The following is a 22,531-nucleotide window of genomic DNA, read 5'->3' on the forward strand; positions in this document are numbered from 1 at the left end:
AATCCATTTTGAGTTTATTTTTGTGTATGATATTAGAGAATGTTCTAATTTTATTCTTTTACATGGAGCTGTCCAGCACTTATTGAAGAGACTGTTTTTTCTCCATTGTATATTCCTCCTCCTTTGTCAAAGATTAATTAACCACAGGTGTGTGGGCTTATTTCTGGGCTTTCTGTCCTGTCCCATTGATCTATATTTCTATTTTTGTGCCAGTATCATACTGTTTTGATTACTGTAGCTTTGTAGTATAGTTTGAAATCAGGGAGCCTGATCCCTCCAACTCTGTTTTTTCTTTTTCAAGATTGCTTTGGCAACCTTTTGTGTTTCCATACAAGTTTTAAGATATTTTGTTCTAGATGTGCAAAAAAATGCCATTGGTAATTTGCTAGGAATTGCATTGAATCTGTAGATTGCCTTGGGTAGTGTAGTCATTTTGACAATATTTAGTTTTCCAATCCAAGGACATGGTATATCTTTCCAACTGTTTGTGTCACCTTTGATTTCTTTCATCAGTGTCTTACAGTTTTTGGAGTATGGGTCTTCTCCTCCTTAGGTAGGTTTATTCCTAGGTATTTTATTCTTTTTGATGTGATGGTAAATGGAATTGTTTCCTAATTTCTCTTTCTGATCTTTCATTCGTAGTGTATAGAAATGCAATAGATTTCTGTGTATTAATTTTGTATCTTGCAACTTTACTGAATTCATTGATGAGCTCTAGTAGTGTTCTGGTAGCATCTTTAGGATTTTCTATGTACAGTATCATGTCATCTGCAAACAGTAAGTTTTACTTCTCCTTTTGCAACTTGAATTCCTTTTCTTTTTCTTCTCTGATTGCTGTGTCTAGGACTTCCAAAACTACATTGAATAAAAGTGGCAAGAGTGGACATCCTTGTCTTGTTCCTTATCTTGGAGGAAATGCTTTCAGCTTTTCACTGTTGAGTATGATGTTAGCTGTGGGTTTGTCATATATGGTGTTTATTATGTTGAGGTAAGTTCCCTCTAGGCCCACTTTCTGGAGAGTTTTCATCATAAATGGGAGTTGAATTTTGTCAAAAGCATTTTCTGTATCTACTGAGATGATCATATGGTTTTTGTTCTTCAATTTGTTGATGTAGTGTATCACACTGATTGATTTGTGGATATTGAAAAATCCTCACATTACTGGGATAAATCCCACTTGATCATGGTGTATGATCCTTTTAATGTATTGTTGGATTGGTTTGCTAGTGTTTTGTAAAGGATTTTTGCAAGCAGCTGTGGGCTCAGGAAGACTGTAAGCAGCCTGTCTGCTGATGGGTGAGGCTGTATTCCCACCCTGTTGGTTGTTTGGTCTCAGCACTGGAGCCTGCAGGCTGTTGGGTGGGGCCAGATCTTGGTGACAAAATGGCAGCCTCTGGGAGAGCTCACACCAATGAATACTCCCAATACTTCCTCCACCAGTGTCCTTGTCCCCAAAGTGAGCCACAGCTACTCCCACCTCCCCAGGAGACCCTCCGAGACCATCAGGTAGGTCTGGCCCAGGCTTCTATGAAGTCACTGCTTTTTTCCTTGGGTCCCAGTGTGCATGAGAACTTGTGTACATTCTCCAAGAGTGGAGTGTCTGTTTCTCCTGGTTCTGTGGAGTTCCTGCAATCAAGCCCTGTTGGCCTTCTAAGCCAAATGCTCTGGGGGCCTGACATGGGGCTTAGAACTCTCACTCCTGTGTGAGAACCGCTGAGATATAATTATTTTCCAGTTTGTGGGCCACCCGCCCTGCGGGTATGGATTTCATTATATTGTGAATGCGCCTCTTCTACCATCTCGTTGAGGCTTCTTCTTTGTCTTTGGATGTAGAGTATCTTTTTGATAGTTCCAGTCTTTTTTGTCAATGGTTGTTCAGCAGCTAATTGTGATTTTGGTGCTTTCGTGCGAGATGGTGAGCTGAAGTCCTTCTACTCCGTTGTCTTGTCTCACACTCCTCTCCTCATGTTGTTTTCACTCTTTTTGCTGCAATTTCTAATACAAAATATATTTTCTTTCACCACCCAGTGTACATACAGGCACTCACCCAAGTTTTCTATGTATATCTGAAACAATAGCTTCACAAAACAACACTTATCCTAAGCACATAGCATCCACTGCTATTTTAAATTCTGATATCATTTTAAAAAAAGCTGGTCGTGGCCCACTACACTGGGACATGGCCTGCCCTTTGAAATGCCCTGGTCTGGCTGGGGAGACAATTAAACAAGTGTCACAGGAGGTTAAAGTGGACTGTCTCTGCCCCTGTTTTGACCAAGGGACCAATACCAAGGGTTTCAGGTTGCCAAACCATGTGTCTCTTGTATGCAGATGGCTTACAAGGGAAATGGAGCCGGACATGGGGACCCCGTAGTCACATCAAGGATAGAAAAAGGGGTCCAAGGGAACCTGTTGTGAGTGGGTTTCTTGCAGAGAACTGTCATGAGTTGTTTCCAGGACGCTGTGGCTTTCTTCTTGAGGATGGCCAGTGTGTGGAGGGTGCCACCTTCTAACCCTGGCCTGCTGAGGGGGGCTTCCTGGGCCTTCTTGGAGAGCTTTGACATGGAAGACTGGGCCTCACTGGGCCTGAGAAAGCTCAAGTGGACCAGCCCTGGGACCTGGAGGGAGGGTTGCTCTGGTGGTGGCCTTGGAGCACACTGCTGCCGGGGCCTAGCCACGGGCCAGTGTGGGTGGGGCAAGTGTGCTTAGTGCTTCCTGAGGACCAGAGGCAGCAGGCAGAGAGGGCCTGTGTGAGCCTCCACAACAGGGCTACCGGGAAGGTCCAGGGGCTTGGCAGGAAGAGGCTGGGAGTAGACCCACAGGTGCCCACAGGCAAAGGAAGGGTCACGGAGCACCTGGAAGAGTGCATTCCTAGGGCTGAGGAGACTACGGGGAGAAGGCCCAGTAGGGAGTCTCCAGAAAGCCAGAAGATGCCCGTATGAGAGTTCCCTCTAGCCGTCCAGCCACCCTATCTCCGACTGTCGTAGGACTGGACACTCTCAGGATGAGGCTAAGATGGTATTTACAACAGAGTGGCTGAAGGCTGCTGTTTCACCCAAGACTGAGTGGAAAAGCCCCAGCATTGGCCTGGTTTTTACCCGGGGCCAGGGAAGATTGTCTCCACTGAATGAAGCTGAAAGGGACAGGAAGAGGCAAAAATAAAGGCTGGATATATAAAACTGAATCACTTTGCTGTATACCAGAAACTAACACAATATTGTAAATTTGTAAATCAACTATGCTTCAATTAAAAAAAAAGAACAGGGTCCAGGCCAGGTCATGTAAGCCATTTATTGGTTTGTTTTAAAAATATGTATCTTATTTACGCACGAAGTTTGGTGAGAAGTGCTTGGGTAGTTCAGACAACGGCTGGCACTTGGTGCAGCCAGTGTCGTCTGTCAGCGGCCGGCCCCGGGCACCTGCCTCAGGCTCCCAGGCTGTCCCCACATATAAAACCCCAGTTGCCTTCTGGTCAGCTGGGCCTGCAGGCCGGCCGGCCTCCCAGCCTCATCCCCGTCCATGCAGCAGGCTCTGGGTGCCAGGTGCCAGGGAGGGCACACACCTCTCCAAGCCTTAAGAGCACAGCACAGAGAGCTACAAAAATAAGATTTCCACTCAGAGAAGTGTCGCTGGGACAGTTAAAAACCACATCCCACGCTGGACTCAAAGGGAACATGGGAGAAGAGAAATCACTGGGGTGGAAGGGGGTGGAGGCTGGGGCTGCCACCAAGGGAACTCAGGTGACAAGAAGAAACATAATACTTGTCTCGCCGGCAGTGTCCCCTTAGCTCCCCACGGCCAGCTCCCTGACGGCTCGGCGAGGTAGGTTAGGACAGCCAGCTTCTGGCTTCCCGGGCTGCCCTGAGAGGTGGCTGCCGCCGGGTGGAGGGCGGCTTTGCTGGAGAGCGGATTTGGGCAGCCGAGCCCCTGCCTGCACAGGCTCCACCAGCCACCACTGTCACTCTCAGGGTGACAGTTCTCTACATTAAAAGATTTGCATATGCTAAGTAGGATTGTCAGCAGCTGAAGAGGCCCTGGGGGTGGTAATTGGACTAGAAAAAGTATTTTTCCCTGAAAAGGCCTGCTCACAAGACCAAGGGCAGCCTGGCCGCTGCCCCAGAAGGTCCTGCATGCGGGTGCCACCAGGACCCTGGGCTGAGCGGGAGGGGCTGGTCCAGGGTCACACTACTCCCTTTCCCAGGGGGCCTGGGGTCCATTCCCCTCCCAGGGCACAGGGACTGGGCCTGAGGCCCCTTCTCTGCACAGGGCCCGAACAGCCCTCCCCACTCCCATGCCACTGCATCTGGAGAGGAGCTGGAGGCCACACGGGCATCCCCTCACAGCTGGGCAGAGGCAGAAAGGTCCGGAGAGAGAGCCTGGGTGATGACAACAGACTCCCTTCTCCACATGGGCCAGGGGCCCCCGCTCTGAGGGCTGTTGTGTTTCTCAGCCCTAACCCCACGGGCTCAGCCTTCTCTTCCTCGCCTGTGGGGCAGGGCCGGCCAGGCTGGGCAGCAAGGACAAGCTGGGTGGCAGGAAGTGAGTGGGGCTCCTCCCTCAGGCCCTTCGTTTAACGTTAATACACTAACAGAGGCCACGCTCTCCAGGGAAGAAAGGCAACATCAGTGCCGAGGACCAGCCCTGGGACCCGGGACACTCTCTTCTGGAAGCTTGTTGTATCTGTAGAACTGACCCCAGGGTGGCCTGCATAAAAATACAAGGGGAAAATGGACCTTGGGTACAATGGAAGGCCAGGATGAGCCCCGGCTGACAAGAATCCCACCCATGGGGGCCGGGAGGAAAGGCCTGTCTCCCTTAGGCTAGGGCAGAAGAGGCTGCCTGGTGCTCACCTCGGGGAGCCCAGGCCACACGTGGCCTGTGTCTGGCCTCTGTGTGTATGGGAGCGTGCACACGCATGAAGGGGAAGGGGTTCAGCCCTCTTGGCACCTTAGCCCAACCCCTGGGCAGTGAAGGCCTGTGGGACCCACACTGGATTTCACTTTTGCTTTGACAACAGAGTCCCAGCAGCTCCATAGACACTCTTGTGCAGAGTTAAGAAGAGGCAGCGGGAATTGCTGCCGATCCGTCCATGAAAAAAGTTAGTTCTTTGCTCAAGTAAAAAAATATCAAATATAATAAATTTATGAAAGCCCATTCACAACACCTACAGTCTCAGTTTTGTATTTTGTCTCAGCAGCTGGGATGGAGTTGCTTGTCAGGGCCCTGGGGTGTTGCCTGACCAGAACCTTCCGCCAGGACTGGTACACTTGGGGCCTCTAGGGACAGGCCACCCCGAATGGCTGGCGTAGCCAAATGCTTCCAGGCATCAGCATGGTGCACAGGGCTCTGCCTTGTCGGTCCATGGGGCTGAGGCTCATCTCTCACTCCTGAAGCCCAAAGCAAGGACAGATGGCCCAACGGCTGCTGGTCTGGGGCTGCATTTGGGTTTGCCATGACGCTGTGCGCTGGCCCACCGGGGCACGCTCACACGACAGATTCACGGTCCCTGTCTGGGGACGGGGGGATGTCCGCGAGATCTTCGCTGGGGCTGTAGTCAGATGCCCGCGCCTGGGGGTTATCGCTGGTGGCCCTGGTAACGCTGTCGTAGGAGGGTGGGAAGGACGTGGAGGAGATGGAGGAGCTGGAGGGCGGGACAAGGCGCTGGGAGAAGTTCTCGTTCATCATGTAGGCGATGAGGCCCTCCTGCTCGGGGGCATCCTCCTCGGAGAGGCCGCTGCCGCCCGCCTGCTGGCGGAAGAGGAAGGAGGCGTGCTTCATGGAGCGCCGCAGCAGGTGCCTGCGGAAGGCCCGCTGGATGATCGAGGCCGACACCTCCTCGTGCTTGCGCCGGAGTGTGGTGGTGATGGGCTCGTACGAGATCTTGGACGGGTTGGCCGCCATGAACTTCTCCTCCATTTGGATCTTCAGGGCGTCCATCTCCCCAGACTCGCCCAGGACCCTCTTGGTGAAGGCAAAGAGGATGTCCATGCAGTGGATACGGTCCCCGCTCACCATGGGCAGGTCCATATTGATGAGGCTTATCTGGTTGGGCTTGGCGATTCGGAGCGGCTCAGACAGGGCGTCAGCAAAGTCGGACAGGGCCGAATACTCAATGAACTGGGTGGCCTCCGGGTCAAACTTCTCCCAGATCTCATAGAACATGTCGAAGTCATCCTCGCTCAGGGGCTCCGTGCTCTCCTCCGTGGCCACACTGAAGTTCTCCAGGATGATGGCGATGTACATGTTGACCACGATGAGGAAGGAGATGATGATGTAGGTGGTGAAGAAGAGGATGCCCACGGCGGGGCTCCCGCAGTTCCCCCGGGAGCCGTTGCTGTTGGGCAGGGTGGGGTCGCAGTAGGGAGGCCCCGTGTTGAGGATGGGGCTGAGGAGCCCATCCCAGCCTGCCGACGTGGTGATCTGGAAGAGGCAGAGCATGCTGTTGGCGAAGGTCTGGAAGTTGAACATGTCATCAATGCCAGCCTCCCACTTGACGTAGGCGAAGTTGGCCATGCCGAAGATGGAGTAGATGAACATGACCAGGAAGAGCAGCAGCCCAATATTGAAGAGGGCGGGCAGGGACATCATGAGCGCAAAGAGCAGCGTGCGAATGCCCTTGGCCCCGCGGATCAACCTGAGGATGCGGCCAATCCGGGCCAGGCGGATGACTCGGAAGAGCGTTGGGGAGAAGAAGTACTTCTGGATGATGTCTGAGAGCACAGTGCCTGTGGGAAACAATGCAGACTGTGGCCACTGATGGCATTGCTGTCCTCCCTCCAGCCCAGCATCGCTGGGAGGGGTCTCTGTACAGCGAGGAGCCAGGAAGTGGAGGCCTGGGTCACCTGGGGCCTGCAAGGACCCTGCCTCCACCCACCTCTTTGAGCCTCCATTGCTGCATCTGTGGTCCAGAAAAGGAGGACCTACAGTACCTGCATCTTTTGCAAAGTGCCTTCTTAGCTCTCCTTTCCTTAGTCTCCTGAGAACACCTGCAGAGCCGTACCAGGCCCATCTTCCAGATCTTGGGTTCTGAGGCCTCAGGGGACTTTCTCAGCATCTTGGTGGCCCACCTTGGACCAGAACTCGGGAACTTTTAGCTCCTTGCTACTCAAAGTGTGGTCCAAGGACCAGAAGCCTGATCTCCTGGGCACTTATCAGGAATGCAGAATCTCAGCTCCGCCCCAGACCCACTGTGTTTTAACAAGCCCAGGTCGTTTGTGTGCACACTGAAATACAAGAGGCACTGGCCAGGCAGTCGGCCCACTCCCCGCACCTCACCTGTCACATCTCAGCCTCTCTGAGGTGCTTCCTATGACCCTCTCAACTCTGCTAGCTGCCAGGCCTGCCCACCCATCTCCACTGACTACTCTGGATTTGGAGTTTCAAGAAGCAGGGATGTAAGTTATAGGGGAAAGAGTGGAATGCACTTGCCTCGTATTGGCCCAAGTGACCTTTCCCAACTCCTCATATGATAATAATGTCACCGGCTGACATATGTCCAGTGTTCACTGTCAATAGGGCACTGGGCTGAGCAATTCATACCCATCCATTTAGCCCTTCCAACAGAAGAAAGGGCTTACCCTAGGAGGAAAGCTGATACCATCATCCTCATTTTCTGGAAGAGGAAACTTATCTAAGTTACCACCTAGTCAGTGAGAAGCTGCGATTTGACTCAGACACTCTGGCTCCAAGTCGACATGTTAACTATGCCTCTCTGGTACACAAGCTCTGGGATCACCAGGTGTTCCTGAGGACAGACGGCACCTCCTGGAATCTCTGAGACTATGCCTCAAGGGCTCTGTTCCTGTTCCTGACACCCGCATTCTCTAAAGCTTCTCTCCAGTCCTACCAGGCACAATCTCGCCCTCACCCCTGCCTGGGACCTCTCGGAGCATTTCCTGACCTAACTTCCAGCTTCTAACCATCTGTCCATCACTGCAGCCATAGCAGCCCCTGCTTTTGCCTCTGAGGCACTGAAGGCAGGGTCTGAACATGGCAGAAAGATGAAAGCCAGTCACCCCAAGGCAGCGGTCTGTGGAGGCAGGGTCAAGACTGGGCCCTGAACACAAGTGCCAAAAGAAAAAAAATATTGATAAATTGGACTTAAAAATAAAAGCTTTGTGCTTCAAGAGATAACAACCAAGAAAGTGAAAAGACAACCTACAGAATGGGAGAAAATATTTGCAAATCATATATCTGATAAGGGACTGGCCTCCAGAATATATAAAGAATTCTTACAACTCAATAAAAACGTAAATAAGTCAATTAAAAAATTGAGCAAAGGATTTGAAGACATTCCTCCAAGACATTTCTCTTATTATATACCAAGATATACCAAGGAAAATGACCAATAAACACATAAAAAGATGTTCATCATCATTAGTCATCAGGGAAATGCAAACCAAAACCGCAATAAGATATCACTTCACACCCACTAGAGTGGCTATAATTAAAAAATACAGAAAATAACAAGTGTTGGTAAGGATGCGGAGTAAATGGAACCCTCATACATTGAGGATGGGAATGTAAAATGGTGCAGCCACTTTGGAAAACAGTTTGGCGGCCCCTCAAAATTTTAGATTACTGGTTGCCAAGGGGCTGGGGAGAGGGAAAATGGGGACTAATCGCTAAATGGGTACAGAGTCTCTTTTGGGGATGAGGAAAATATTCTAAAATTAGAGTGTGATGATGGTTGCACAGCTATGTGAATATACTAAAAAGTACTGACGTACACTTGAAAGGGTGGATTTATGTTATGTAAATTATATCTCAATAAAACTGTTGTTAAAAAAAGAACTTGGGCTCTGAAGTTAAACAGATATGGGCATGTGCTATGGTCTGAATGTTTCTGTCTCCCCCTAAATTCATATGTTGAAATCCCAACTCTCAAAGATGATGGTATTAGAAGGTGGGACCTTGGTAGGTGCTTAAGTCATGAGGGTGGAGCCCACATAAATGGGATTAGTGCCCTTATAAAAGAGGCTCATGGAGCTCCCTAGCCCCTTCCACTTTGTGAGGACATGGCAAGAAGGTGCAGGTTATGAACCAGGAAAAGGACCCTCACCAGAAAACATTATTATGCTGGTGCCTTAATCTTGGACTTCCAGCATCCAGAACTGTGAGAAGTAACTTTCTGTTGTTTATAAGTTACCCAGTCTGGTATTTTGTTATAGCAGCCTGAGTAGACTGTGTATGAATCCTGTCTCTGCTTCTCCCTAGTTGTATGATTTCCCTGCCTCAGTGCTGACTTTATAAGGTAAACTGCATGAGGCAGGTGATGTCTGAAGGAACCTGGCACATACCTGGGTGGCTAGACTCCAGAATTTTCCATCTCCAAGGATAACTTCTACTTTAGAGGGCCACCTGCCTCCCGACTCTGGAACCTCTTCCTCCTTCAGCCTAAGGGGCAGGCTTCCCTTGGGAAGGCAGGAAAGCCCCCACAGGTCCCATTCCCTTTCCCAGACTCATCCTTGAAGCTCTCCAATCAGAGAGCTGTGTTCCAGGGAGGGTGGGGCCAGGAAGGGGTGCTGGGTCCTCTACCAGGTTGGCCCCTTGGCCTGATTGGGCCCTCCCAGATGTGTGTGTGTGTGAGTGTGTGTGTGTGTGTGTGTGTGTGTGTGTGTGTGTGTGTGTGTGTGTATGAGATGGGGGTAGAGGCAAGGAATGTAGACAGAAAAGAATGTAGGAGCCTGGTGTACTTGTTATGGTGAAGTACAGATCCAGGGCTGGAGGAGAGGGAAAGGCCTGGCCTGGGGAGGGCTTTTCTGCCCAGCCAACTTGCATACCCACCCACGATGGAGAGGATGACAACCACGAAGTCAAAGATGTTCCAGCTGTTGGTGAAGTAATAGTAGCGCAGGGCAGCCATCTTGACGATACATTCGCCTGTGAAGATGGCTACGAAGAGCAGGTTGATCTTGGCCAAGATGTTGACCTTCTCAGGGCTCTGGTCATCTGTCTCCACCATCATGGTCACCATGTTCAAGCAGATGAGAAACATGATGGTGACATCGAAGGCCTGCTTGGTCACAATGTCGAATATGAAGCCCTGGTACTTGTTCTGAAAGGAGGGGCAAAGGACGGGCTCAGCAGGGGTCTCAGACAGGCTAGCACGCCCCCATTGCTGCCTCTCAGCCCAGGCCACCTACCCTCCTACTTCATCCTCTGGGGGGGGGGCCAATGCCCCCAGACAGTCACGGGAAGAAGAAGAAGTCAGGATGCTGGCCAACCTGGCTCTCCTGCTGAAAGCTCCCTGGGCTTCCAGGCCCAGTCCTAGGCTCTCTCTTCCCTGAGACCATCTCTGATGGCTCTTCAGAAAGGGACCTCTCTTACCCCGAGTTTCCTCAGCACATCATTCATCATGCTTCCCTTTTTGTTCCCACTGTCTGAAGGCTCAAGGTCAGATTTAAATTTCAGTCCTAGTAATTGTCTCAGTCCTCAGGTTAACAAATTTTCTCCACCCTTTTTATGGAATTTATTTTATTTATTCTACTTGGGACTCCCCCAGTGGTCCAGTGGATTCTACTGACTGTATTTATATGTGTCTTTAATTGTAAGATTATTTTGGGGAAGAGAGACGATTATAAATAAGTGAAAACACACGTCTGCGCATGCACACACACACACACACACATGTAACCTAGAACCGAGCATGGAGAACAGGAAAGTATCAGATGAAATGGATGAATTAGATGCAAAAACTGGGGCTGCCACTTACAAGCTAGTGATTTAGGTACCATTCACCTAATTAACCTCAGTACTGCCCCCATCCTGCTCCAATACACACACACACACACACACACACACACACACACACACACACACACACACTTTTTTGGGCCAAGGGAGTCAGCCTAGCAGAGAACCCAGCACCCCTCTGGGCCCCACCTACCAGGGAACTCTACTGCTCAGGGAGTTGCAAGGATGAGGTTATGCACGGGGGTGGGGGCAGGCTGCCCTACGCTCCCTGGGGAAAGCCTGCAGCCCTGCAGGGGAGAAGGGGCTCACTGAGAGTTTCCTGTGGGAGGGGAGTGTCCCCTGGGCTGCCATAGCTGTCTCATGCCTTCCCTTCTATCTCCGTGAGACTGAGGCCCCTGTGTGTGGTTACAGGTCCCTCCTTTCCTGGACAGGCTGAGGGCCCTAGGTTGGGCCAAAAGACTGTGAAGAGGCCCTGATAGCTGGTCTTGTGGCATGGGGCCTTCCCAGGGTCCCCTCAGCTGGTCCTCCCCACTCCCACCAAATCGAAAGCCTGACTCACCAGGGGCCGTGGGATGGGCTTCTGGGGCTTCTTGGAGCCCAGCTTTTTCATGGCATTGTAGTACTTCTTCTGCTCCTCTGTCATGAAGATGTCCTGGCCCCCTAAGTGCAGAGAGACAGGCACCAGCTTCATTTTGGAGTTCTCAGAGCCCCCAGCATGGAGGGCACAGGGATCTCGCCTCCTTGATGAGGATGCCAGGGTTGCGCTCCTCCGCACTTCCTCTCCTGGGGGAGAAAAGTGTGCCTCTATCCTGCACCAGAGATTCCCCCCACCCCCGGACCTGCTTCTCCTGGGTCCCTGTCCCCATTCTCCTTGAGCTCTCTCTGACTTTGTGACTTGCAAATCCAGTCCCTACTCCCATCCTCTCCCCTGCTCAGCTCAGCCACCTTGGAAGTTCTCTCTGCCCACTTGGTTTGCCTGCCACCCAATCATGGCCCCTCTGATGGAGCTCCTGGAAGACCCTGGCCTCTGTGCAGTACCGCCCCCACCATTGTCCCTGATCACGGACCAGGTAAACAGACACAACCCTCACCCCAGGTTCTCTTAGGAGCCTCATCTCTCAGACTACGGCAGGCGTGGGGCACCTTGTTACAGGCTTACAGCCCTAAGCAGGTCACATTATAGACACACCCCTCTCCCACCCTATCCCAACAGGAGCAAGAAGAGGACCATCCCCAACAGGAAGGAAAAATGGGGCCAGGAGCTGGAAAGGCTCCCAAGTCCCTGGCATCCAGCCTTGCCCTGCAGCCTGGGGAACCTGTGCTCTACGTATCTTTTTCTTCTGTTGGTTGAAGTTGTCAATGATGACACCGATGAAAAGGTTCAGGGTGAAGAAAGACCCGAAGATGATGAAAATAACAAAGTAGATGTACATGTAGAGGTTGTATTCCCACTGGGGCTGCTCTTCATACTAGAGGGGAGAAACCAGACGGGAGGTCAGACAGGCAGGAATGGGGGTGGGCTGGCTGGGTGTGTCAGAGGAAGGTCACCACACAGCGTGTATGTCTGAGTGTGTGTGATGGGTGGGTGGGGATGGAGTTGAGAAGAGTGGGTGGTGGCAGGTGATAAGGGCAGGCATGCTGGGCTCAGGGCTGGCACAGCGTCCCTGCATGGCTCCTTCCCCTGGGCCACTGGGAGGTTTGAGTATATGGGGGCATCTCTCAGCCTGCAACTCTCAGTGTGATGGGGGTGGAGCACAAGGACAAAGGAGAAACTTGATTTATGGCTCTGTTGGTTCCACCCCATCCTCCTGGGGTAAGACTTTGATTCAACTAAATTACAGTGAATTTAATTTGAAAGATATTTGTAAATTTGGGGACTCCTTGGGAGACCACACAACCCTGCCCCAGGGCCAGGCCTAGGCATTCCAGAGAGGCTCAACTCTGGGTTGACACAAGAGACCTGGCCCTTATGGGATGTAGACCCTGATACCCTGGGGGCCAAGAAGCTGGGAACCTCGGGTGCCTGACTCAGGCAGAGAGGCCAGTGTGACAACCTACCCCCCTGGAGTCCACAGCTGCATACATGATGTCCATCCAGCCTTTAAATGTTGCCTGGAAGGAAAAAACAAAAGTAAGGAAATCATTTAATCCTGCATCTATGGAGCTACTTAGGGCTCCCGTCTGGGCAGATGAGGCCAGGAAATAACCTCCTACAAGAAGCAATCAGTCCATCCCACCCTTTCAGCAGTATCCAAACGGCTGGGCGGTCAGGGAAAGGCCTTCTTGTTCAGGGCTGAGGAGGAGGGGAAGCCAGCCAAGCAGACACCCCAACAAGGTCATACAGTGGGGGAATAAACTTCTTGATGTTGGCCAAGCGACTTCCCTTCAGATCCACATTCATTTCAGATTCTAAAATGACACGGAAGCGCACAGCAGGTATCAGGGAGAGAGAGGTGGCTCTTGGGCTCTCAGTTCTTACTTAAGGTGGACTCCAGGGCTGACCTGGTCCCCTTTGTCATGAGCCTTATTGCTTCTGCTTCATAGCTTTTCAAAGGAAGTCCCTGAAGAATCCCAACCTTCCCTCATACTTAAGGGGGTCCTTTTGCTAGTGGTGTGTTGGCAAATGGCTAACAAATGGCTTTCCAGAAGAACAAGAAAAGCCCTGATTGTTGCGTTTGCCAGCTTCTCTGTGTAAATACTCCCATCATTGCCATCCCTAAGTTGCCAACATGTCATTACTGAACACAGAGTTGGGAAGAGATGCACAGGAGCACAGCGTTGTAATATTTCCACTGCATGGATATAATAGGTGTGAATAACCTCAGGAGCATAGATGATAATAAGTGGTAATGGTGAGTTCTGATTTCGTTTCAATATCATTGAGTTAATTACAAGTTTAAAAATCTAATTTTTAATAATGGCTTGCCAAATATTGGAAAATGTAGCAATTGGCTCTTGTGAGTCCATACGTGCCGGCGCTGGCATGGCACACAAGGCAGGAAAGAGGAGGCTGAATAGGACAAGGTCCTGGCACTGGCTGCATGGACTGCCCAAGTCTGGGATGCTATGATGATTCAGAAAGAGCCTGGGGGACATGCTTGCTGGTGAGACCAATTGCCTAGCGACCTCACTTGTGTCCTTGGCAAAATCCGATCGTGTCCTGAGCCTACTTTCAGGGTATAAGCTGGTCTGCACAGACTTTCCATGTCTAAGAGTTTTCATGAGTCAGGCAGGGCAGAGGGAAACCAAGGCAGCCGCAGAGAAGGCAACTGCTTCAGCTCCCTGTGCCACGGGGCCCTCACCTGTACAGAGAGGCCTGGAGATGCTGTGGGACCTGCTGGGGACCACCCAAGGTTACGAGATGCCCGTGACCGAATTCTTCCCAGCCACTGTGCGGTTCTGTCTGCAACAGAAAGGGGGCTTTCCTTCCGAGTTCTGACATTCAGAAGGGACAGTCACAGGGATGGAAGGTGCTCTGAGTTTGGCTCTAATCATGTTCCCCACGATGTATTTCAGGGGAGTCGTTGGAGAAAGCTATCCCTGTCATTTAAGAGGTGGGTGGAGGTGTGAGGGGATGTGCCAAGCTTCCCTCTGTTCTGGGAACTAGAGACAGGTGTCTGGGCTTTTGGTTGGGACAGCAAGAAGAACAAGCTGCAGCTTTGCATGTTATGGTTCAGACTGATTTCTGTTGTCAAGGTTATTTGTATGCTGTGCATTATAATCACTGACGCCACTGTCCTCGCAAATCAATGGAAACTTTGGAAAGACTGGGGAAGGCCATGCGTGTTTAAACATCACACATCTTGCACATTAGAGATGAAAGGAAATATATTCTTTTAACAACGCAGGAGGTATCACTACCTTTTATAACAGAGGGGTGGCCAGAGTCACAATTTTGCTACTAGTTCAGTCCCTGGGTGTCTATGGTCGTTCACTTGCAATCTGTGCCATCGTACTGCCAAACTGACTGCTGTCTGGGGAGCTGGTTCTGCCGTAGTGCTGAAGCCCCAGGCCATACTTGGAGAATGTAGCATCTTCCTTAGAATGGAAAATCTGGGGCCTTCCCAAACAGCCAAGAATTCCCTGGAGAATCCTAAGCCTCCTTTGGGCAACATGATCCTATCGTGAGGATCCAGAGTGGCCCCGCTCTCCCTCACCTGCCCACAGCATAGGGGAAGGTGCCTGTTGCTGGTCAGCCAGTAGGAGGAAGGAAGGCCCTTCCCCACCCCCACAGGACTTACCACCTGCAGAAGGGCCAGGTACCCGGCCCCCACGTTGTCAAAGTTGACTTTCACCTTGGTCCAGTACAATTCACCAGTCACGTTGAAAGACACACAGTCGCTCTTGTTGTTCACGATGGTGTAGTTCAAGGGCAGGTCTCCCTCAGTCTGGTTGATGCATCTCCCAAACTTCCCCGCGAAGAGGTTCACGCCCATGATACTGAAGATGAGCCAGAAGATGAGGCAGACGAGGAGGACGTTCATGATGGAGGGGATGGCGCCCACCAGGGCATTGACCACAACCTCAAGTGGGCAGAGAAGAGGCTCAGTTCCTGGGGGTGCCCAGAACACACACCCTTTTCAAGAGCCCCAAACTACTCAACCTCCTGGGTATAGGTCCCTATGGGGGTGGGGAACAATTCCTGTCCCCAGTGAAGGGGAACCCATGGCTGGAAGCTCTGGTGGGCAGCGAGGGGAGTGAGAGAGAACACACACGCCTTTTGCTTTGCACCCTAAAGTCTGACACAGCTCAGAACATCTGCCTTTCCCTTCTTGGCTCTGCCCGGAATCCATGACCTTCAAACTTAATTTTCAGCAGGGTCTCTGCTGGATGAGTATGCCACAAGTCTGATGAGAAAGGGCCTCTGGAGATACACTCTCTGAGCTAAGCTTCTGGTTTCCTTTGGGGTTGCTGCTACCGGAATGGATGGGTGTTCTCCTGTAAAGTGTGCCCAGGGGACCTCCGGGTGGTACGTCTGGAGGGTGCTCTGACAGCCCTCCCATGCTGCGGTGGGAGCAGGGCTGGCAGGGCGGGTGGTGTGCGCGCTCCCTGTGCCTCTGCCCTCCGCAGGGAGAGGCTCTCTGACCCCATGGGGCCATGGCCCCATGCTCTTCATTTAAACTCACAGCACCCAGGAGAAGTATCCTTGGCAAAAATAACTGGGGACTCCACTCCAGTGAGGGACCTAGTTCTCAGCTGTCTGTGAGCCAGGAACATGTTTGCCACACAGACTAGGAGCGGAGCTGGTGTGGAGCTGGGCGGTGGATATGGTAATGCTGACACACGCAAAGAAGGGGGTCGGTCCGTGGCCCCCCAGCAGGCATGATGAACCTGGGAACAGGGTGGGAAACCAACTCTCCCGTTTGCCCTTCTCTGGCTCTGTGGCCAGCAGCCACAGCAGAGGCATTCCTGGCAACTAGTGTCTCCCCCATGTCCCCTTGTCCCAGAACAAAATGTCCTTGCTCCCAAAGAGACATTTAACTTAGGTCGGATTATTCACTTGTGAATGGCTTCCCACCAGAAATAAACAGCTTGCTTCTCCATGGATTGGGGGTGTGAGCAAAGTTCAAAACCATCAACCAAATTGGGGCTGTGTAATGGTGCCTCCTGGGTCAGTGAGAGACACACAGATGTGTCTGCTAAAGTCACAACAGAACTGTGAACATTTTGTAAAAACAAGAAACAAAAAAAAAACCCCCACACAAACACATGGGTTCGTTTTCTTGCTATATAAAATGGATAATGTTTTTTCTTGGTGGGCTTTTCAATTTGCCTTATATGTGCACATTCTTTGGTAAAATTTGGTGACTTGAAACAAACGCAGAGGGCTCTGCACTTAGAAAATAGTGCCAAAGAGTTTACTAAGCAAATACAAGCTGCTCTCTCATGGTGAGAATACAGCTGGCTCCTTCCTTGCTTCCTTCATCCTCCCTAGCACTGCCCTACCGCCTATCACAGACAGAGGGAAGGCAGCCTGTGATGGCCAGGAGGCAGGGGACAGGGATGGACACATGGAGCCGGGGCGCACACAGACACGAGGCCCCGCTGGAGAGCAGAAGCCGAAGGGGCCCTGGGCCGGTGGGGCTGGCTGCAGCTGAGACGCCTGTGCCCCAGGCCTCACTTCCTCTCCATTATCCAGGGCTCTCTGGCCCTCGTGGAGCCCACAGGGCTGGGGGTGGCAGGCCTGGGGGGAGGTTCGCACAGCTCTCCATCTCCGAATGCCACCAAGCCCAGCCGTGCTTCCTGGAGATCCTGCACATGCTCCCACCGGGTCAGGGCCGCCTGGACAGCAAGTGGGCCTGCAGGTCCCCTCCATGGAGCCACCTCCCACTGCCCCTGTGGGAAGAGCCACCCCTCTTACCCTCATGCCCTCAAATCGTGACAGGGCTCGCAGGGGTCGGAGCGCACGCAAGGTCCGCAGTGACTTGATGGGGCCCATCTCAGCAAAGCCCAGCGCGTTGGCCACCAGGCTGATCAGCGAGACCTGTGGGAGGCAGGGTGGGAGTGGAGCCACGGGGACAGCTCGAGACAGTGGCAGGGCTCCTGGCCCACCGAAAACAGGCTGGGTGTGAGAGAGCCAGCAGGTCTTCCTGTGTCCAGTCTTTCTGATTCCCGGCTGGATCGTTTTCACAGGCTGTCCTGCGTTGGGCCAGCCTTCCTGCGGCCCAAGAGGCTGGGGGCAAGCCCAAGCATGTCCCAGCTTTCAGACCTTCACCGAGGGCCTGCTATGTGCACTTCACACACACACACACACACACACACACACACACACACACACACACACACTCACACGTCTGTAATAGCCGCAATCACCCCAGGACTTGTAATGCACCTCCCAATGCTACAGATGACAAAACTGAGTTCCAAAGCCACCCGCTAGTGTGGAGGAGCAGGGTCACAAAGCCTGGGCTTTAGGTCCCATGTGCTTTCCTTCAAGTCAGATTCTTGGGCCTGCCCCTTCCCTGCCCCGAAGTAGACTCTCTGGGGAAGAAGGACTGTCCTGAGTTGAGTATGAGCAGACAAGACAATCCTGGGGCATTTCCCCAAAGCTGGACCTCACAACATTCTGCCGTCTTCAAAGAAGGGAAGCGCAGATGGAGCCCCTGAGGGCTGTTCTCTGCTGTCTGCTTTCTCTGCCCCGCCCTCACCAGGGCATTTCCACCCAGCGGATTTTATCCTTCTAAAGTTCCAGGGGCATCCAAACCCTTCTTATGTCAATGCTGGCCGGTGATCACAGGTTAGAAGTGGCCTCCTGCCTGACCTCGCCGGCAATCACCATTACCACCACCCTAGCTCTGAGGGCAGCCTGACGGTGGCGAGGGGCTGCAGGCGGGGCCCTGACTCCCGGACCCTCCTCCCAGGCTTGGAAGCAGCAGGTTGGGAGAAGGCTGGGCAGAGGGGCTTGGAAGAGGAAGACTCCCAGGATGGACTTCTGTGCTGCCCCCACCCGGGAGAGGATGAGGGGCATCTCTCAGGGACTTGCTGCTGAGGGCAGCCAGGTCCGGCCAGTCTCCCCGCCTAGCTCCCAGCAGGCCAGCCTTGTCTGTTGCTTCCAAAGCTCGCCCTGCCTGCTCCACCCAATGTCAGTTGATGGCAACTCCATCCTTCCAGCTGCTCAGGCCACAGGCCTTGGCATCATCTCTGCCTTCTCTCTGTCTCTCACATCCTACATCCAACCCATCAGGATTTCCTGTTGGCTCTGCCTTCAAAATATGTCAGAAGTCCAAATATTTCTCACTGCTTCCACTGCCACCATCCTGGCCAGGCCGCCATCATCTCTCCCCTGGATCACTTCCACAACCTCCCAACCTTCTCCCTGCCTCCACTCCCCTCCCCCACCACCCTGACAGGGTGATTCTTTCATAACATGAGTCAGATGATGTCGCTCTTCTGTCCAAAGCCCTTCAACGTCTCCCCATTTCATTCTAAATAAAGGCCCATGGTTTTCAAAGGCTGCATCCGTTCTACCCCATGCAGTCTGGCCTCATCTCCTGCACTTCCCTTCCCCACTCCTCTGCTCCAGCCACTCTGGCCTCCCTGCAGTTCCTCAAGTATCCCAGGCACCCTCCTACCATAGGACCTTTGCACTGCTGTTCCAACCTCTGTTTGGAATGTTCTGCAGACATCTGCCTGGCTAACCCCAACCTCCTTCAAATGTCACCACAGTGAGCCCACTCTGGCCAGCCTGTTTAAGGTTCTAATCTCTATCTTCCTTTCTCCCTGAGTCCTGGCCCTCCTAACCCCCTTCCCTCTCTACTTCCTCTTCTCCATGTGTATACATCACCAGCGTAATATAAAGCTGGCTCATGTATTATGTTTCTGGTTCACAGTCACCTTCCTGCGTGCAGGCAGCGGTTTTGTCTGTTTTGTCCCCCAAGATCCTCAGCATCTACAATAGCACCCACATACAGTAGATGCTCAATAGTATCGAAAAAATGCATGAACTGAACATGGAAACATCCTTTTCCAGACCTTGAGGCCTGAAGTCCACCATTTCCATGAAGTGTGGGGATAGGGGGGCATGGCCAGTGTCTGGAAAGCTGGATTCCAGCACCCACTTCATTCTCCTTGACCTTGGGCCAGGCCCTTCTCTGCTGTGAGCCTCAGTTTCCTTCTCCACAGGCTAATTCTCCAATCTTGAGAATTTCAGGCCCTTAGACCTGGCCTCAGCGGAATTCCCCAAGGTGGCAGGTGGTAGGAGGTGGGTGGGCTTCCCCAGAAGTCTTTGCAAACTCTATCTGGCCTGCCCTGGGGGAGTCCCAAAAAGCTGCAAGAACAGCTGGGTGAGGGGGCCTCAGGGCAGAGCTGCCAGGATCCCAGGCCTTCCCCTGGCCCTTTGGCAAGGAGGCTTCAGGGGTCCTCTCCCTCATCTCAGGGAGGCTCTGAGGGCTCTAGGCTGTAAGAGCATCCTGAGCTCCCCCCGTCTCTGCCAACCCAGCACCTCTCACCCCAGCATTAGCATCGGCCACTTGGGGTGATGAAAGAGGCCTGGGCTGGAGGTCCAGCAACGTGGATCTGTGTCTCCACACATACTCTAGCCCACGGAGCCATTCAAGTTTGTCCTCCCACCCAGGCCTGGACCCTGGCCAGGCCCACTGGCAGCTGAGCCCCTCCCTTTAGCTTCTGGGCCCGAAGTGGGGACCAAGCACAGGCCTAAGCTCTTCTATAACTATAGGAAGGACAGCCCCTGCTGGTGGGCAGAGCTACGAGTGTCTTCTGGAAAGCTCTTCCCAGCCTGCAGATCCTGACCCACATCCTGCTGTGCGAGACCCACCACAACCAGATGATAAGTCCTCGCCGGAGCCCTTCGCCATGTTCCCTCTGCCCTTAGGGAGCACAGATCCAACGCTGCCCCGCATTCTGAGTCTCAGTTCTCACCCCGCCATGGCTACCCTCCCACCTGACTGTGCTCAGGAGCCCCACAAGACCCTGCACTCACCCTGCTTGGCACCCAGAAGTGTCCTGGGGCCTGGGGAACTGTGGGGCAGGGGCCTCCCATTCCATCTGCCAACTGGGTGCTCAGGGGATATGCCAACCTCCTGCCCCAGGTCCCCTGGGCATACTGGAGGTCAGGCAAGCCCTGCCAGCTGCCTGATCACCCAGGGCAGCCACCTGGAACCCCTCAGCCAGTGTTCATGCTTTCCTCCTTCTCACAGGGGACTGCAACCCCTCTCATCCTCCCCAAGTGGTACCTTCTACCTGAGCCAGGAGGACCTCCTGCCTGCCCAACACTCTTTCCCCAATCCCGTGCCCTCTGGCCTTTGGCTCATTCCATCTCCTATACAACACCTCCGCTGTGTGTGGACATGTAGGCTCTTAACCGGTCATCTGTGTAGTGGGCCTGACAGACACTTCACAAGGTGCCGTGGTGAGGGCTGCAATACGGGCTCATCGCTCCCCCTTCTGGACGTCCTGAGAGGGTGGGACCCCACTCCTACCCTGGCTCACACCGTTGCGGGAACTGCACTTCACTATCCCCCGTGGTGAGTATAGTTTCTCCCAGAAGCCTAGGTTTCCCTGTGTCCCCAGTCGGGGGGTTTGATGGCAGAGCCCAGGTATCCGCTCTGTGACCCCAGACTCAGGCTTCCTGCCCCTTTGCCCACCCCGTGGCACAGCCAAGATGCTCCACTTCGTCCTGCTGTCTCCTGCTGCCCTGTCCTTCTGTCCTTCTGTCCCTCGGCCTCAGCTCCTTCTCACACTGGCAACGGGCGCCCCCCTCCTCTCTTCCCTTCAGGGGCCACACTTACACCCACAATGAGGAAATCGAGCCAGCACCAGGCATTGGTGAAGTACTTCTTGAAGCCATAGGCCACCCACTTGAGCAGCATCTCCAGCACGAAGATGTAGGTGAACATCTTGTCGGCATACTCCAGCAGGACCTTGATGGTCTTCCGCTCCTCCAGGTAGATGTCCTCGAAGGCCTGCAGATCAGGGTAGACAAGGTAGACATGATATCCTGACCCAGCCAGTCCCACCCCGCACAAGTCTTCATCTCTGACAGTATCTGCTGCCCAGGAGAGCGGGGCAGAGGGGAGCCATGTCGTGGAGGGGATTCCTGAGTGTGCCCTCTGAGCCGCGTGTGCACCATTGCTGGGTTAGGAAATGATGTTATGTGGTGTGTGGACAACAAGGCAGAATGTGTAGTGAGAATGCTTCCTCCTTCACTTTAAAGAGCAAGTCTCAGTTCAGTGCTAGTGCATTGTTAAGACCTCTCTAAAACAGCTCAAGGCCTGCTGCTAGAAACAGCATACACTTTCCCCACCCCCTCTACTCCACTGTGTTTTTACTCAATTTACTTTGGCAATTACCTACTTTTCATAGGAAACAATATTTGTTTCCAATGACAACAATCATTCAAAGTTGCCCTTTAAAATAAACTTATTTAAACAAAAAAACAGTGAATGTTCATCTAAGGCAAAATTTTAAAGAAATGATAGTAAAGGCGGTTTGTAGATATGAAGATTAGGAAACACAGGACTAGATGAAGTCACACCTCCTGCAGTCCTCAGCATCTGGGAGTCAACATTTCTAAAATGCTAGAAGTTGTCGGTCTTTCCCCACCTCCTCACTGCTGCCTCAAGCCAAATCCCCGAGCCAACAGAGAGACTCAGGTGGCCCCGCTGCCCTCCTCTAACTCCAGGCTTCTGATCTGTACCTGCCCCTCCTGAGTTACCTTCCCCTATCCAGAATGTGCTCTGAGGCTCCCAGTCTAGGCAACTGAATGCGTCACTGAGGGCCCCAGGGAGCTGCCTCCACCTGTCGCTCTGGGCCTCCCTGTCTGACTGCAGGGCCCCTGTGAGCTACAGTGATCCAGGGGGCCGGTGCTGTCAGCAGTCAGATTAGCAGACCACATAGCTAATCTGGTCCATGTAGATATGACAACAGGGTAATTCAGGCCCCAAAATGGACTTTGGGAGTTGTTCAAGACAGAAAGTAGGCCTGTTTTTTTCTGAGTATAAAAATGTATGCGTCCTATAAAAAATGAAATAATACAGAAATTATAAAAAAAGAGAATAAACAACAACAAAAAAACCAAACAACCCAATCAAAAAAGGGGGGCTTCCCTGGTGGCGCAGTGGTTGAGAGTCCGCCTGCCAATGCAGGGGACACGGGTTCGTGCCTTGGTCCGGGAAGATCCCACATGCCGCGGAGCGGCTGGGCCTGTGAGCCATGGCCGCTGAGCCTGCGCGTCCAGAGCCTGTGCTCCGCAACGGGAGAGGCCACAACAGTGAGAGGCCCGCATATCGCAAAAAAAACCAAAAAAACAAAAACAAAAAAATGGACAGAAGACCTAAATAGACATTTCTCTAAAGAATACATACAGATAGCCAATAGG

General features: G+C 52.5%; 1 protein-coding gene across 1 annotated transcript in view; it reads right to left on the reverse strand.

Moving 5' to 3' along the window:
- Positions 1-3,285: 3,285 nt before the first annotated feature.
- The window catches only part of SCN5A (sodium voltage-gated channel alpha subunit 5), an 88,303-nt gene continuing 69,057 nt past the window's right edge, over positions 3,286-22,531 (reverse strand). The window contains exons 19-26 of the mRNA XM_049693627.1: positions 20,943-21,116; positions 17,057-17,179; positions 14,937-15,218; positions 12,754-12,807; positions 12,027-12,164; positions 11,255-11,359; positions 9,787-10,057; positions 3,286-6,725 (exon numbers count right to left, since the gene is read on the reverse strand). Coding sequence (XP_049549584.1) covers positions 5,485-6,725; positions 9,787-10,057; positions 11,255-11,359; positions 12,027-12,164; positions 12,754-12,807; positions 14,937-15,218; positions 17,057-17,179; positions 20,943-21,116 — 2,388 coding nt within the window. The 3' untranslated portion in view covers positions 3,286-5,484. The remainder of the gene's footprint in view (positions 6,726-9,786; positions 10,058-11,254; positions 11,360-12,026; positions 12,165-12,753; positions 12,808-14,936; positions 15,219-17,056; positions 17,180-20,942; positions 21,117-22,531) is intronic.

Source organism: Orcinus orca, chromosome 10 (genome assembly GCF_937001465.1).
Source record: "Orcinus orca chromosome 10, mOrcOrc1.1, whole genome shotgun sequence".
NCBI lineage: Eukaryota > Metazoa > Chordata > Mammalia > Artiodactyla > Delphinidae > Orcinus > Orcinus orca.